At 50.7% G+C, this 13,359-nt stretch overlaps 1 protein-coding gene across 1 annotated transcript; it reads right to left on the minus strand.

The window, feature by feature from the left end:
* Window positions 1-375: 375 nt before the first annotated feature.
* On the minus strand, window positions 376-13,352 carry mettl22 (methyltransferase 22, Kin17 lysine). Its single transcript, XM_080511822.1, has 12 exons — window positions 13,324-13,352; window positions 10,651-10,775; window positions 7,700-7,856; window positions 6,751-6,917; window positions 5,421-5,461; window positions 4,392-4,536; window positions 4,259-4,330; window positions 4,140-4,193; window positions 3,341-3,421; window positions 3,162-3,264; window positions 2,074-2,242; window positions 376-633 (listed from the first exon to the last, which is right to left on the minus strand). The coding sequence occupies exons 2-12, from the start codon at window positions 10,754-10,756 to the stop codon at window positions 553-555; spliced, it is 1,176 nt and encodes a 391-aa protein (XP_080367948.1). The 5' UTR covers window positions 10,757-10,775; window positions 13,324-13,352; the 3' UTR covers window positions 376-552.
* Window positions 13,353-13,359: the final 7 nt, after the last annotated feature.

Consider the following 13,359-nt stretch of genomic DNA (forward strand, 5'->3'; position numbering starts at 1 on the left):
AACACAAACTCAAGCAACTAAAGCTTTAGTGAATTTTAAATGTAGAAAAGGTAGAAAGTAGCAGTTTAAAGAGGAAAATACAGTGAATGTACTCCACTACACCCCACCCCACACCACCACCCACCCCACACCACACCTCCACCCACCACCCCCACCCCACCCCACCCCATCCCACACCCCACACCTCCACCCACCACCACCACCACCCCCACCCCACCCCACCCCATCCCACACCCCACCCCACCCCACCACCCCACACCCCACCAGAAAACACACAGAAGAACACGTTTTTTTTTTTATTACGATGGTCAGAATTTACAAACAGAAGACTTCACTTCAAAAATACTAGAAATACTTTCAAGCTTGTATCCTGACGAGAAACTTTCTCCACACATGAAAATAAATACTTATAAAGAGAAAAAATACAATCTTAAACCTCCAGGTTCCAATTAAACCCACGTGAACGTATGTCAGGTGTTCGTGTGTGTGTGTGTGTGTGTGTGTGTGTGTGTGTGTGTGTGTGTGTGTGTGTGTGTGTGTGTGTGTGTGTGTTCACGTGTGAGTGTCAGATGAGTGTGAACAATCCTCCTGAACTTTAACAGGAAGTGGCGTGGCCGTCACCTTCCACAGCTCCTGCACACACACACACACACACACACACACACACACACACACACACACACACACACACACACACACACACACACACACACACACACACACACACACACACACACACACACACACACACACACACACACACACACACACACACACACACACACACACACAGAGAGAGAGGCAAACAGTCATTCACTCATAATTTTCTCAGAAAGTCTTCAAGCATTTTTCTATTATTTTCTGAACAATATTTGGTTTAATTTTTTACTATGTTTGTTTTTTCGTTTTCAGTGCTAAACGTATTTCACCTTTTCACGCACGTGTCAGCACTTTTAACCATTTATCCTATCTATACCCGCCTTCGCCATGGTTATCGGTGTTTTTTCCTGGTTCTTTTTTAACTATTTCACATTTGATTTTCTCTTTCAGTTTTCACTGGGGGACGAGGGGAGGTGTAGATGGGAGGTGGAGGAGGTGGAGGAGACACACTGTGGGGGGTTCAGGGGCCGTCAGCATGAGAACACCGCTTCGTGTAAACGCACCATTTTTGGCGGCTCATCCAGAGGAGGCGGAGCTTCAGGAGCCCAAAAACATTTGTTTTCAACATGAGTCCAAGAGAAATTCTACAATCCTGTAACATTTCACTTCGGGTGTTGTTTATTTGTCCAGTTAGTTTTGAGCCCTGAAATGAAGAGCGTTTGTATAAAAACAGCTACAATTCCTGATGTTTAATTCTATATTTTTGTTCAACCCCTTGAATACAGTCGCCATCTGTGGTCGTCGTCTCATTTCCAGCCCACGTGGCGGCTGCAGAGCCCAAATCATGACGATTGTGTCACTGACCAAACACTTGTGTGTGACTGTGTTCAGCGCGACAGGAGACCCACCCAAGATGGCGGCGCCGTGAGGCATCTAGTGTTTTCTATCTATGAAGCCATGTTCATAGTGAGATGTGGACAGAATTGTTGCTGGACAACCTCGGGGACAATGAAGCTGGTGTGGGCGGGACCTGAGTGTGTGTGGGCGGGGCCTCGTGTGTCTGGGCGGGGCCTCAGTGTGTGGGCAGGGCCTGAGTGTGTGTGTGTGTGGGCGGGGCCTCGTGTGTCTGGGCGGGGCCTCAGTGTGTGGGCAGGGCCTGAGTGTGTGTGGGCGGGGCCTCAGTGTGTCTGGGCGGGGCCTCAGTGTGTGGGCAGGGCCTGAGTGTGTGTGTGTGGGCGGGGCCTCAGTGTGTCTGGGCGGGGCCTCAGTGTGTCTGGGCGGGGCCTCAGTGTGTGGGCAGGGCCTGAGTGTGTGTGGGCGGGGCCTCAGTGTGTCTGGGCAGGGCCTGAGTGTGTGTGGGCGGGGCCTCGGTATGTGGGCAGGGCCTAAGTGTGTGTGGGCGGGGCCTCGGTATGTGGGCGGGGCCTCGGTGTGTGGGCGGGGCCTCAGAGCGTCTAGGCAGCAGCGTCTCACCAGATGCTCGCTCCGGTCATACAGCAGGAACTGAGGGAAGTTGGAGGTGAGCTGCTCCACCCTGAAGCTGCAGCGCTGCGCCTGCAGCTCCTGCAGCTGCACCAGACACCGTCTGAAGTGGTTGTAGGCCTCACAGGTCACGTCCAGGTGTCGCACGGTGAAGTTCATCCTGACGGACAAACTAGAGTCACTCAAAGTTTCCATGAAGGGTTGAGGAGGCGTCGCCCACAAGAAACACTAAACCACCTGACTTCCTTACATCTGACTGAAGACCTGGAGTCTCCTGGAGTCTCAGTGTCTGACTGAAGACCTGGAGTCTCCTGGAGTCTCAGTGTCTGACTGAAGACCTGGAGTCTCCTGGAGTCTCAGTGTCTGACTGAAGACCTGGAGTCTCAGTGTCTGACTGAAGACCTGGAGTCTCCTGGAGTCTCAGTGTCTGACTGAAGACCTGGAGTCTCAGTGTCTGACTGAAGACCTGGAGTCTCCTGGAGTCTCAGTGTCTGACTGAAGACCTGGAGTCTCCTGGAGTCTCAGTGTCTGACTGAAGACCTGGAGTCTCAGTGTCTGACTGAAGACCTGGAGTCTCCTGGAGTCTCAGTGCCGACTGAAGACCTGGAGTCTCAGTGTCTGACTGAAGACCTGGAGTCTCCTGGAGTCTCAGTGTCTGACTGAAGACCTGGAGTCTCCTGGAGTCTCAGTGTCTGACTGAAGACCTGGAGTCTCCTGGAGTCTCAGTGTCTGACTGAAGACCTGGAGTCTCCTGGAGTCTCAGTGTCTGACTGAAGACCTGGAGTCTTCTGGAGTCTCAGTGTCTGACTGAAGACCTGGAGTCTCCTGGAGTCTCAGTGCCGACTGAAGACCTGGAGTCTCCTGGAGTCTCAGTGTCTGACTGAAGACCTGGAGTCTCAGTGTCTGACTGAAGACCTGGAGTCTCCTGGAGTCTCAGTGTCTGACTGAAGACCTGGAGTCTCCTGGAGTCTCAGTGTCTGACTGAAGACCTGGAGTCTCCTGGAGTCTCAGTGTCTGACTGAAGACCTGGAGTCTCCTGGAGTCTCAGTGTCCGACTGAAGACTCCTGACGGAACCAACCTCTTCTCGATGGAGATGAAGACGGTACAGCGGTGGCAGAAGTTGCTGCACAGCTTGTAGAGCGTCCTGAAGAGGCCGTCCGTCAGATCGTCGTCGTAACAAACTGGAGACACCGGGGGGGGGGGGGGGGGTCAAAATGGGCGGAGCCCTGTCAGTTTCAGACTGTGGGCGGAGCCTACCGTCAGCTGCCATGATGAACGTCGTGTTGTCGTGAAGGTCACAAACTTCTTCGTCGCTCCAGCTGAACTCTGCGTCTGCGTCTGCGAGGAAACAAACGTTCTCTTCTTCAACCAGAAACAAAACCTACAACCTTCAAGACAGGAAGTATTTACATCAATCAAATACAACTACTTTGGATTTCTCAAAAGTTTCACATCATTTGTGCTCATACTAGGAATCCAGAGTGCGAGGAAGCGATTGGGAGCTGGAAGAGTCGGTTCTTTTCAGTGAACTGAGTCAGAAGACTCGACTCACCACGTTTCTCATCACAGCAAAGTAAAGTTTCACTTTTAGAGGGAGTGGCGTCTGACTAACCCTAACCCTAACCTAACCCTCTACCCCTAACCTAACACTAACCCTAACCCTCTAACCCTAACCTAACACTAACCCTAACCCTCTAACCCTAACCTAACCCTAACCCTCTAACCCTAACCTAACCCTAACCCTCTACCCCTAACCCTCTACCCCTAACCCTAACCCTCTAACCCTAACCCTCTACCCCTAACCCTAATCCTCTAACCCTAACCCTCTAACCCTAACACTAACCCTAACCCTCTAACCCTAACCCTAACCCTAACCCTCTAACCCTACCCCTAACCCTAACCCTAACCCTCTAACCCTAACCCTAACCCTCTAACCCTAACCTTAACCCTTAACCGTAAACCTAACAACAACCCTAAACCCTAACCCCCCCCTCACCCTTCCCACGGCTGATGTTTGAATGAAGTGCTGAGAAGAGACGGTTCCAGATGTTGTTACCTGTACAGAGACTCTGCTGCAGCCAGTCCAGGTGTCTCACCCTCACCTGTCCACCTGGAGGAACAACGGAGGTCGTCACATCACAGCACAACCTTCACCTGAGTGTGTCCGACTCTCACCTTCAGGCTCCAGCAGGCGTCGGTTCAACGAGACGTTCTTCTCACACATGCTGAGCAGATCGTCTCCAACGTCTGCAACACATCTGGACGTCACCGATCAGCACACAGTGAAGGCCAGTTTCCTCCAGCCTACCTGTGCAATACACGGTTTTGGCGGTGGTTGCCATAACGATGCTGGTGAAGCCCATCCCCCCTCCCAGCTCCAGGACCGTCGCTCCTCTGAACCTGAGCGGCTCGGACAGGATGAAGTCGGCCATGAGGAGCGCCCCGCGCCATATCTGAGGGACGAAGAAGAACCAGGCTGGGACGACCCACAGGTCAGAAGGTCAACGAGTCAATCAGTAAACAAGTCAGCAGGTCAACGAGTCAATCAGTAAACAAGTCAACAGGTCAGAAGGTCAACGAGTCAATCAGTAAACAAGTCAGCAGGTCAGAAGGTCAACGAGTCAATCAGTAAACAAGTCAACAGGTCAGAAGGTCAACGAGTCAATCAGTAAACAAGTCAGCAGGTCAACGAGTCAGTCAGTAAACAAGTCAACAGGTCAACGAGTCAATCAGTAAACAAGTCAACAGGTCAGAAGGTCAACGAGTCAATCAGTAAACAAGTCAGCAGGTCAGAAGGTCAACGAGTCAATCAGTAAACAAGTCAACAGGTCAGTGGACCAACAGGTCAATGGTTCAAAGGGTCAATGGACCAACAGTTCAATGGTTCAAAGGGTCAATGGTTCAAAGGGTCAATGGACCAACAGTTCAATGGTTCAAAGGGTCAATGGACCAACAGGTCAATGGTTCAAAGGGTCAATGGACCAACAGGTCAATGGTTCAAAGGGTCAATGGTTCAAAGGGTCAATGGTTCAAAGGGTCAATGGACCAACAGTTCAATGGTTCAAAGGGTCAATGGACCAACAGTTCAATGGTTCAAAGGGTCAATGGACCAACAGGTCAATGGTTCAAAGGGTCAATGGTTCAAAGGGTCAATGGTTCAAAGGGTCAATGGACCAACAGGTCAATGGTTCAAAGGGTCAATGGACCAACAGGTCAATATTCAACATGACTTCTATGTCAAGTTTGATTTCAAAGTATCAGAAAAATGTCCCTGAAATGAAATGAGAAAGTTCCCAGTGCGACTCCTGGAGGTCAAAGGTCAGAGGAAGTAACTCACCTGTTTACCGACGTCCTCCAGCGGCGTGGCCATCGTGTGCTCTGGCAAAACATCCAAGGATTACATCTGTATCAGATTACATCTGTTCAAAATATGCTAACCAGTCACCATTATTACTATCAACACGTTCGTCCAATCAGACGAGGCCCTGCTGGACTGGAACCGTCCACTTTCACGACGTGGACAGACCGTCAAGGACAATTCATACTTTCCATGTGTGAGGAGGTGACAAGGTGAGGTGGTGAGGTGAGGTGGTGAGGAGGTGAGGTGAGGTGGTGAGGTGATGAGGTGAGGTGGTGAGATGGTGAGGAGGTGAGATGGTGAGGAGGTGAGGTGAGGTCAGGTGGTGAGGAGGTGAGATGGTGAGGTGAGGTGGTGAGGAGGTGAGGTGAGGTGGTGGGATGGTGAGGAGGTGAGGTGAGGTGGTGAGGTGAGATGGTGAGGAGGTGAGGTGAGATGGTGAGGAGGTGAGGTGAGGAGGTGAGATGAGGTGGTGAGGTGAGATGGTGAGGTGGTGTGGTGAGGTGAGGTGAGATGGTGAGGAGGTGAGGTGAGGTGAGATGAGATGGTGAGGAGGTGAGGTGAGATGGTGAGGAGGTGAGGTGAGGAGGTGAGGTGAGATGGTGAGGAGGTGAGGTGAGGTGGTGAGGTGAGGTGAGATGGTGAGGAGGTGAGATGAGGTGAGATGGTGAGGTGAGGAGGTGAGGTGAGATGAGATGGTGAGGAGGTGAGGTGGTGAGGAGGTGAGGTGAGATGGTGAGGTGGTGAGGAGGTGAGGTGAGGAGGTGAGGTGAGATGGTGAGGAGGTGAGGTGAGGTGGTGAGGTGAGGTGAGGTGAGATGGTGAGGAGGTGAGGTGAGATGGTGAGGAGGTGAGGTGAGATGGTGAGGAGGTGAGGTGAGATGGTGAGGTGGTGAGGAGGTGAGGTGAGGAGGTGAGGTGAGATGGTGAGGAGGTGAGGTGAGATGGTGAGGAGGTGAGGTGGTGAGGTGAGGAGGTGAGGTGAGATGGTGAGGAGGTGAGGTGAGATGGTGAGGTGGTGAGGAGGTGAGGTGAGGAGGTGAGGTGAGATGGTGAGGTGAGATGGTGAGGAGGTGAGGTGAGATGGTGAGGTGGTGAGGTGGTGAGGAGGTGAGGTGAGATGGTGAGGAGGTGAGGTGAGGTGAGATGGTGAGGTGAGGTGAGATGGTGAGGTGAGATGGTGAGGAGGTGAGATGGTGAGGAGGTGAGGTGAGATGGTGAGGAGGTGAGGTGAGATGGTGAGGAGGTGAGATGGTGAGGAGAGGTGAGGTGAGATGGTGAGGTGAGGTGGTGAGGTGGAGGAGTTTACCGATTGTGATGATGTCTCTAGAGCACAGAGTCTCCTGCTCTTCCTCCTCTTCTTCTTCTGGTTCCAGTTCTGGTTCTGGTTCCGGTTCCGGTTCTGGTTCGGACTGCTTGAGGACGACGGGACAGACCAGCTCCCGGCCGTCTCCGTCCACACGAGTCCTCCGCCGTCTGAGGACGTTTGACGCCACATAAAAGGAGTGAAACAGGAAGAAAAGCAGCAGAACTTCACATGTTGGTCAATCTGGTTGAAGCAACTTTGTTGCTCTGCAGGTCAACCAGCAGTTCTGCAGCTTCCTGTGGTGCCGCTGCAGCTTCCTGTGGTGCCGCTGCAGCTTCCTGTGCTGCCGCTGCAGCTTCCTGTGCTGCCGCTGCAGCTTCCTGTGGTGCCGCTGCAGCTTCCTGTGGTCAGGCGCCCTCTGGTGGTGGAAGGTGGTATTTACTGGTTCATGTAGAACTGGAGACGATCCAGAATTCTTATTCCTGGAGGTTTTCATGTGTCACATATTATGTAGGATATTATTATGTAGGATGTTATTATGTAGGATATTATTATTTAGGATATTATTATGTAAGATATTATTATGTAGGATATTATTATTTAGGATATTATTATGTAGGATATTATTATGTAGGATATTATTATTTAGGATATTATTATGTAGGATATTATTATGCAAGATATTATTATGTAGGATGTTATTATGTAGGATGTTATTATGTAGGATATTATTATGTAGGATGTTATTATGTAAGATATTATGTAGGATGTTATTATGTAAGATATTATGTAGGATATTTTGTGAAACTCTGGGCTCAATGAAGAAACGATGTTATAAACAATGTTATAAGTTAAATAAGTTAAATAAATCAACACTTTTTACACGACACATAAATAATATAATAATAATCAAACGTTTCTGGTTTCAGAATCCTGTCCTCTTTCTCTGTACCGATGTGTCACTTCAATGTCTCCGTCCTCGTCCAGCAGCACCGCCCCGTCCCCGTCCTCCGCCCCGTCCCCCCCGTCCTCCTCGTCCTCCCCTCGGTCTGAGCAGCGTCCTCCTTCAGGATCAGCTCCGGTCAGGATCCTGAACCTGGAGACAAACACTGGACACAAACACACAGGGACCAGTGAAACAAGGGAGGGGCTCTCAGGGTAGGGTAGGGTAGGGTAGGGTAGGGTTAGGCTGCAGTTCTTCAGTACCAGGTTGACCCTGGTGGTTCAGAGGGTAGGGCACCAGGTTGACCCTGGTGGTTCAGAGGGTAGGGTAGGGTACCAGGTTGACCCTGGAGGTTCAGAGGGTAGGGTAGGGTAGGGTAGGGTAGGGTAGGGTACCAGGTTGACCCTGGAGGTTCAGAGGGTAGGGTAGGGTACCAGGTTGACCCTGGAGGTTCAGAGGGTAGGGTAGGGTAGGGTAGGGTAGGGTACCAGGTTGACCCTGGAGGTTCAGAGGGTAGGGTAGGGTAGGGTACCAGGTTGATCCTGGAGGTTCAGAGGGTAGGGTAGGGTACCAGGTTGACCCTGGTGGTTCAGAGGGTAGGGTAGGGTAGGGTAGGGTAGGGTACCAGGTTGACCCTGGAGGTTCAGAGGGTAGGGTAGGGTAGGGTAGGGTAGGGTAGGGTACCAGGTTGACCCTGGTGGTTCAGAGGGTAGGGTAGGGTAGGGTAGGGTACCAGGTTGACCCTGGAGGTTCAGAGGGTAGGGTAGGGTAGGGTAGGGTACCAGGTTGACCCTGGAGGTTCAGAGGGTAGGGTAGGGTAGGGTAGGGTAGGGTAGGGTACCAGGTTGACCCTGGAGGTTCAGAGGGTAGGGTAGGGTAGGGTAGGGTAGGGTACCAGGTTGACCCTGGAGGTTCAGAGGGTAGGGTAGGGTAGGGTACCAGGTTGACCCTGGAGGTTCAGAGGGTAGGGTAGGGTAGGGTACCAGGTTGACCCTGGAGGTTCAGAGGGTAGGGTAGGGTAGGGTACCAGGTTGACCCTGGAGGTTCAGAGGGTAGGGTAGGGTAGGGTACCAGGTTGACCCTGGAGGTTCAGAGGGTAGGGTAGGGTAGGGTAGGGTAGGGTACCAGGTTGACCCTGGAGGTTCAGAGGGTAGGGTAGGGTAGGGTAGGGTACCAGGTTGACCCTGGAGGTTCAGAGGGTAGGGTAGGGTAGGGTACCAGGTTGACCCTGGAGGTTCAGAGGGTAGGGTAGGGTAGGGTACCAGGTTGACCCTGGAGGTTCAGAGGGTAGGGTAGGGTAGGGTACCAGGTTGACCCTGGAGGTTCAGAGGGTAGGGTAGGGTAGGGTAGGGTAGGGTACCAGGTTGACCCTGGAGGTTCAGAGGGTAGGGTAGGGTAGGGTACCAGGTTGACCCTGGAGGTTCAGAGGGTAGGGTAGGGTAGGGTAGGGTAGGGTACCAGGTTGACCCTGGAGGTTCAGAGGGTAGGGTAGGGTAGGGTACCAGGTTGACCCTGGAGGTTCAGAGGGTAGGGTAGGGTAGGGTACCAGGTTGACCCTGGAGGTTCAGAGGGTAGGGTAGGGTACCAGGTTGACCCTGGAGGTTCAGAGGGTAGGGTAGGGTAGGGTACCAGGTTGACCCTGGAGGTTCAGAGGGTAGGGTAGGGTAGGGTACCAGGTTGACCCTGGAGGTTCAGAGGGTAGGGTAGGGTAGGGTACCAGGTTGACCCTGGAGGTTCAGAGGGTAGGGTAGGGTAGGGTAGGGTACCAGGTTGACCCTGGAGGTTCAGAGGGTAGGGTAGGGTAGGGTAGGGTAGGGTACCAGGTTGACCCTGTTGGTTCAGAGGGTAGGGTAGGGTAGGGTACCAGGTTGACCCTGGAGGTTCAGAGGGTAGGGTAGGGTAGGGTACCAGGTTGACCCTGGAGGTTCAGAGGGTAGGGTAGGGTAGGGTACCAGGTTGACCCTGTTGGTTCAGAGGGTAGGGTAGGGTAGGGTAGGGTACCAGGTTGACCCTGGAGGTTCAGAGGGTAGGGTAGGGTAGGGTACCAGGTTGACCCTGGAGGTTCAGAGGGTAGGGTAGGGTAGGGTAGGGTAGGGTACCAGGTTGACCCTGGAGGTTCAGAGGGTAGGGTAGGGTAGGGTACCAGGTTGACCCTGGAGGTTCAGAGGGTAGGGTAGGGTAGGGTAGGGTAGGGTACCAGGTTGACCCTGGAGGTTCAGAGGGTAGGGTAGGGTAGGGTACCAGGTTGACCCTGGAGGTTCAGAGGGTAGGGTAGGGTAGGGTACCAGGTTGACCCTGGAGGTTCAGAGGGTAGGGTAGGGTAGGGTACCAGGTTGACCCTGGAGGTTCAGAGGGTAGGGTAGGGTAGGGTACCAGGTTGACCCTGGAGGTTCAGAGGGTAGGGTAGGGTACCAGGTTGACCCTGGAGGTTCAGAGGGTAGGGTAGGGTAGGGTACCAGGTTGACCCTGGAGGTTCAGAGGGTAGGGTAGGGTAGGGTACCAGGTTGACCCTGGAGGTTCAGAGGGTAGGGTAGGGTAGGGTACCAGGTTGACCCTGGAGGTTCAGAGGGTAGGGTAGGGTAGGGTACCAGGTTGACCCTGGAGGTTCAGAGGGTAGGGTAGGGTAGGGTACCAGGTTGACCCTGGAGGTTCAGAGGGTAGGGTAGGGTACCAGGTTGACCCTGGAGGTTCAGAGGGTAGGGTAGGGTAGGGTACCAGGTTGACCCTGGAGGTTCAGAGGGTAGGGTAGGGTAGGGTACCAGGTTGACCCTGGAGGTTCAGAGGGTAGGGTAGGGTAGGGTACCAGGTTGACCCTGGAGGTTCAGAGGGTAGGGTAGGGTAGGGTAGGGTACCAGGTTGACCCTGGAGGTTCAGAGGGTAGGGTAGGGTAGGGTAGGGTAGGGTACCAGGTTGACCCTGGAGGTTCAGAGGGTAGGGTAGGGTAGGGTAGGGTAGGGTACCAGGTTGACCCTGGAGGTTGAGGCGGGTCATGAGGTGACGGGATCCTGGTCGGTGAATGTGGACGTCTGACAGAACCGAGTCGTACTGGAAGGTCACCTGGTCCATGGTGCTGGTCTGCAGGGTCCTGGTGTGCACACACACACACACACACACACACACACACACACACACACACACACACACACACACACACACACACACACACACACACACACACACACACACACACACACACACACACACACACACACACACACACACACACACACACACACACACACAGTTGATAAATGAATGTGACTCCATTATTTCAACAGTTCACATGATCATGCCGGTAATCTATTTAAAATACATCTATGGAGAGCCGACCAATCAGAGTAGAGCTGGCCGTCTCCATGGTAACCAGCTGGCTCTTTTTGATTGAACCTTGACTTGAAAGGACTGAACTGGTTTTTCTTTGACAGCGAGTCTCGACCAGTGACGGTGGGAATCACTGGAAAACACTGACTTCAGCTGCAGCTGCTTTAAAAACTAGGAATACAAACTAGAAATACAAACTAGAAATAAAACCTAGGAATACAAACTAGAAATAAAACCTATGAATACAAACTAGAAATAGAAACTAGAAATAAAACCTATGAATAGAAACTAGAAATAAAAACTATAAATAAAACCTATGAATAGAAACTCTAAATAGAAGCAACTTGACGAGCCGCTGCAGGTAAATATGACCAAATATGACCAAATATGACCAAATATGACCAAACATGACCAAACATGACCAAACATGACCAAACATGACCAAATATGACCAAATATGACCAAACATGACCAAACATGACCAAACATGACCAAATATGACCAAATATGACTAAATATGACTAAATATGACCAAACATGACCAAATATGACCAAATATGACCAAATATGACCAAACATGACTAAATATGACCAAACATGACCAAACATGACCAAACATGACCAAATATGACCAAACATGACCAAATATGACCAAACATGACCAAATATGACCAAACATGACCAAACATGACCAAACATGACCAAACATGACCAAACATGACCAAACATGACCAAACATGACCAAACATGACCAAACATGACCAAACATGACCAAACATGACCAAACATGACCAAACATGACCAAACATGACCAAACATGACCAAACATGACCAAACATGACCAAACATGACCAAACATGACCAAACATGACCAAACATGACCAAACATGACCAAATATGACCAAATATGACCAAACATGACCAAATATGACCAAATATGACCAAACATGACCAAACATGACCAAATATGACCAAACATGACCAAACATGACTAAATATGACCAAATATGACCAAATATGACTAAATATGACCAAACATGACCAAACATGACTAAATATGACTAAATATGACCAAACATGACCAAATATGACCAAACATGACCAAACATGACCAAACATGAGTAAATATGACCAAATATGACTAAATATGACCAAATATGACCAAATATGACCAAATATGAGTAAATATGACTAAATATGAGTAAATATGACCAAATATGACTAAATATGACCAAATATGACTAAATATGACCAAATATGAGTAAATATGACTAAATATGAGTAAATATGACCAAATATGACTAAATATGAGTAAATATGACTAAATATGACCAAACATGAGTAAATATGACTAAATATGAGTAAATATGAGTAAACATGACCAAACATGTCTAAATATGACCAAATATGAGTAAACATGAGTAAATATGACCAAACATGACTAAATATGACCAAACATGACTAAACATGAGTAAATATGAGTAAATATGACTAAATATGACCAAACATGAGTAAATATGACTAAATATGAGTAAATATGAGTAAACATGACCAAACATGTCTAAATATGACCAAATATGAGTAAACATGAGTAAATATGACCAAACATGACTAAATATGACCAAACATGACTAAACATGAGTAAATATGAGTAAATATGACCAAACATGACAGACGGTGATGATCTGGACACGAGCAGAGCTGAAGCTTCAGCAGCGCAGTAGGGAGTGACGTCATTGTGTCCAGCGGGACTCTTATTATGTTATATAGGCTGCTTTTATTGTGGTGATTGTCTTGATTCCTGCAGACGGAACTTCCTCCTGCAGGACGAGTCCCGCACGCGGAGCTGCAGACGAGTGACGTCACGTGACTCGTTCCCAGTTAGTTTTGGTTTCGGCTCGTTTCCCCACGTGTCGGCTGAGTCCCGGACCTGGTCTGGGTCCTGGTCTTCAGTCCGTCAGTCAGTCTCTGAGTCCCGGACCTGGTCTGGGTCCTGGTCTTCAGTCCGTCAGTCAGTCTCTGAGTCCCGGACCTGGTCTGGGTCCTGGTCGTCAGTCCGCCAGTCAGTCTCTGAGTCCCGGACCTGGTCTGGGTCCTGGTCTTCAGTCCGCCAGTCAGTCTCTGAGTCCCGGACCTGGTCTGGGTCCTGGTCTTCAGTCCGTCAGTCAGTCTCTGAGTCCCGGACCTGGTCTGGGTCCTGGTCTTCAGTCCGCCAGTCAGTCTCTGAGTCCCGGACCTGGTCTTCAGTCCGTCAGTCAGTCTCTGAGTCCCGGACCTGGTCTGGGTCCTGGTCTTCAGTCCGCCTCACTCACCTCGAGACCCGCAGACAGCAGGACGCTTCTTCTTCT

The sequence above is a fragment of the Blennius ocellaris genome, assembly GCF_963422515.1.
Source record: "Blennius ocellaris genome assembly, chromosome: 16".
In the NCBI taxonomy this organism is placed as follows: domain Eukaryota; kingdom Metazoa; phylum Chordata; class Actinopteri; order Blenniiformes; family Blenniidae; genus Blennius; species Blennius ocellaris.

Bases quoted from the DNA above. Each gene is read 5' to 3' on its own strand.
- mettl22 (XM_080511822.1), bottom strand. From the start codon at position 10,756: ATGGACCAGGTGACCTTCCAGTACGACTCGGTTCTGTCAGACGTCCAC. The intron at 4,537-5,420 runs GTGAGTTACTTC...TTCGTCCCTCAG, and splicing joins TGGAGGACGTCGGTAAACAG to ATATGGCGCGGGGCGCTCCT. The intron at 4,331-4,391 runs GTAGGCTGGAGG...GATGTGTTGCAG, and splicing joins CAAAACCGTGTATTGCACAG to ACGTTGGAGACGATCTGCTC.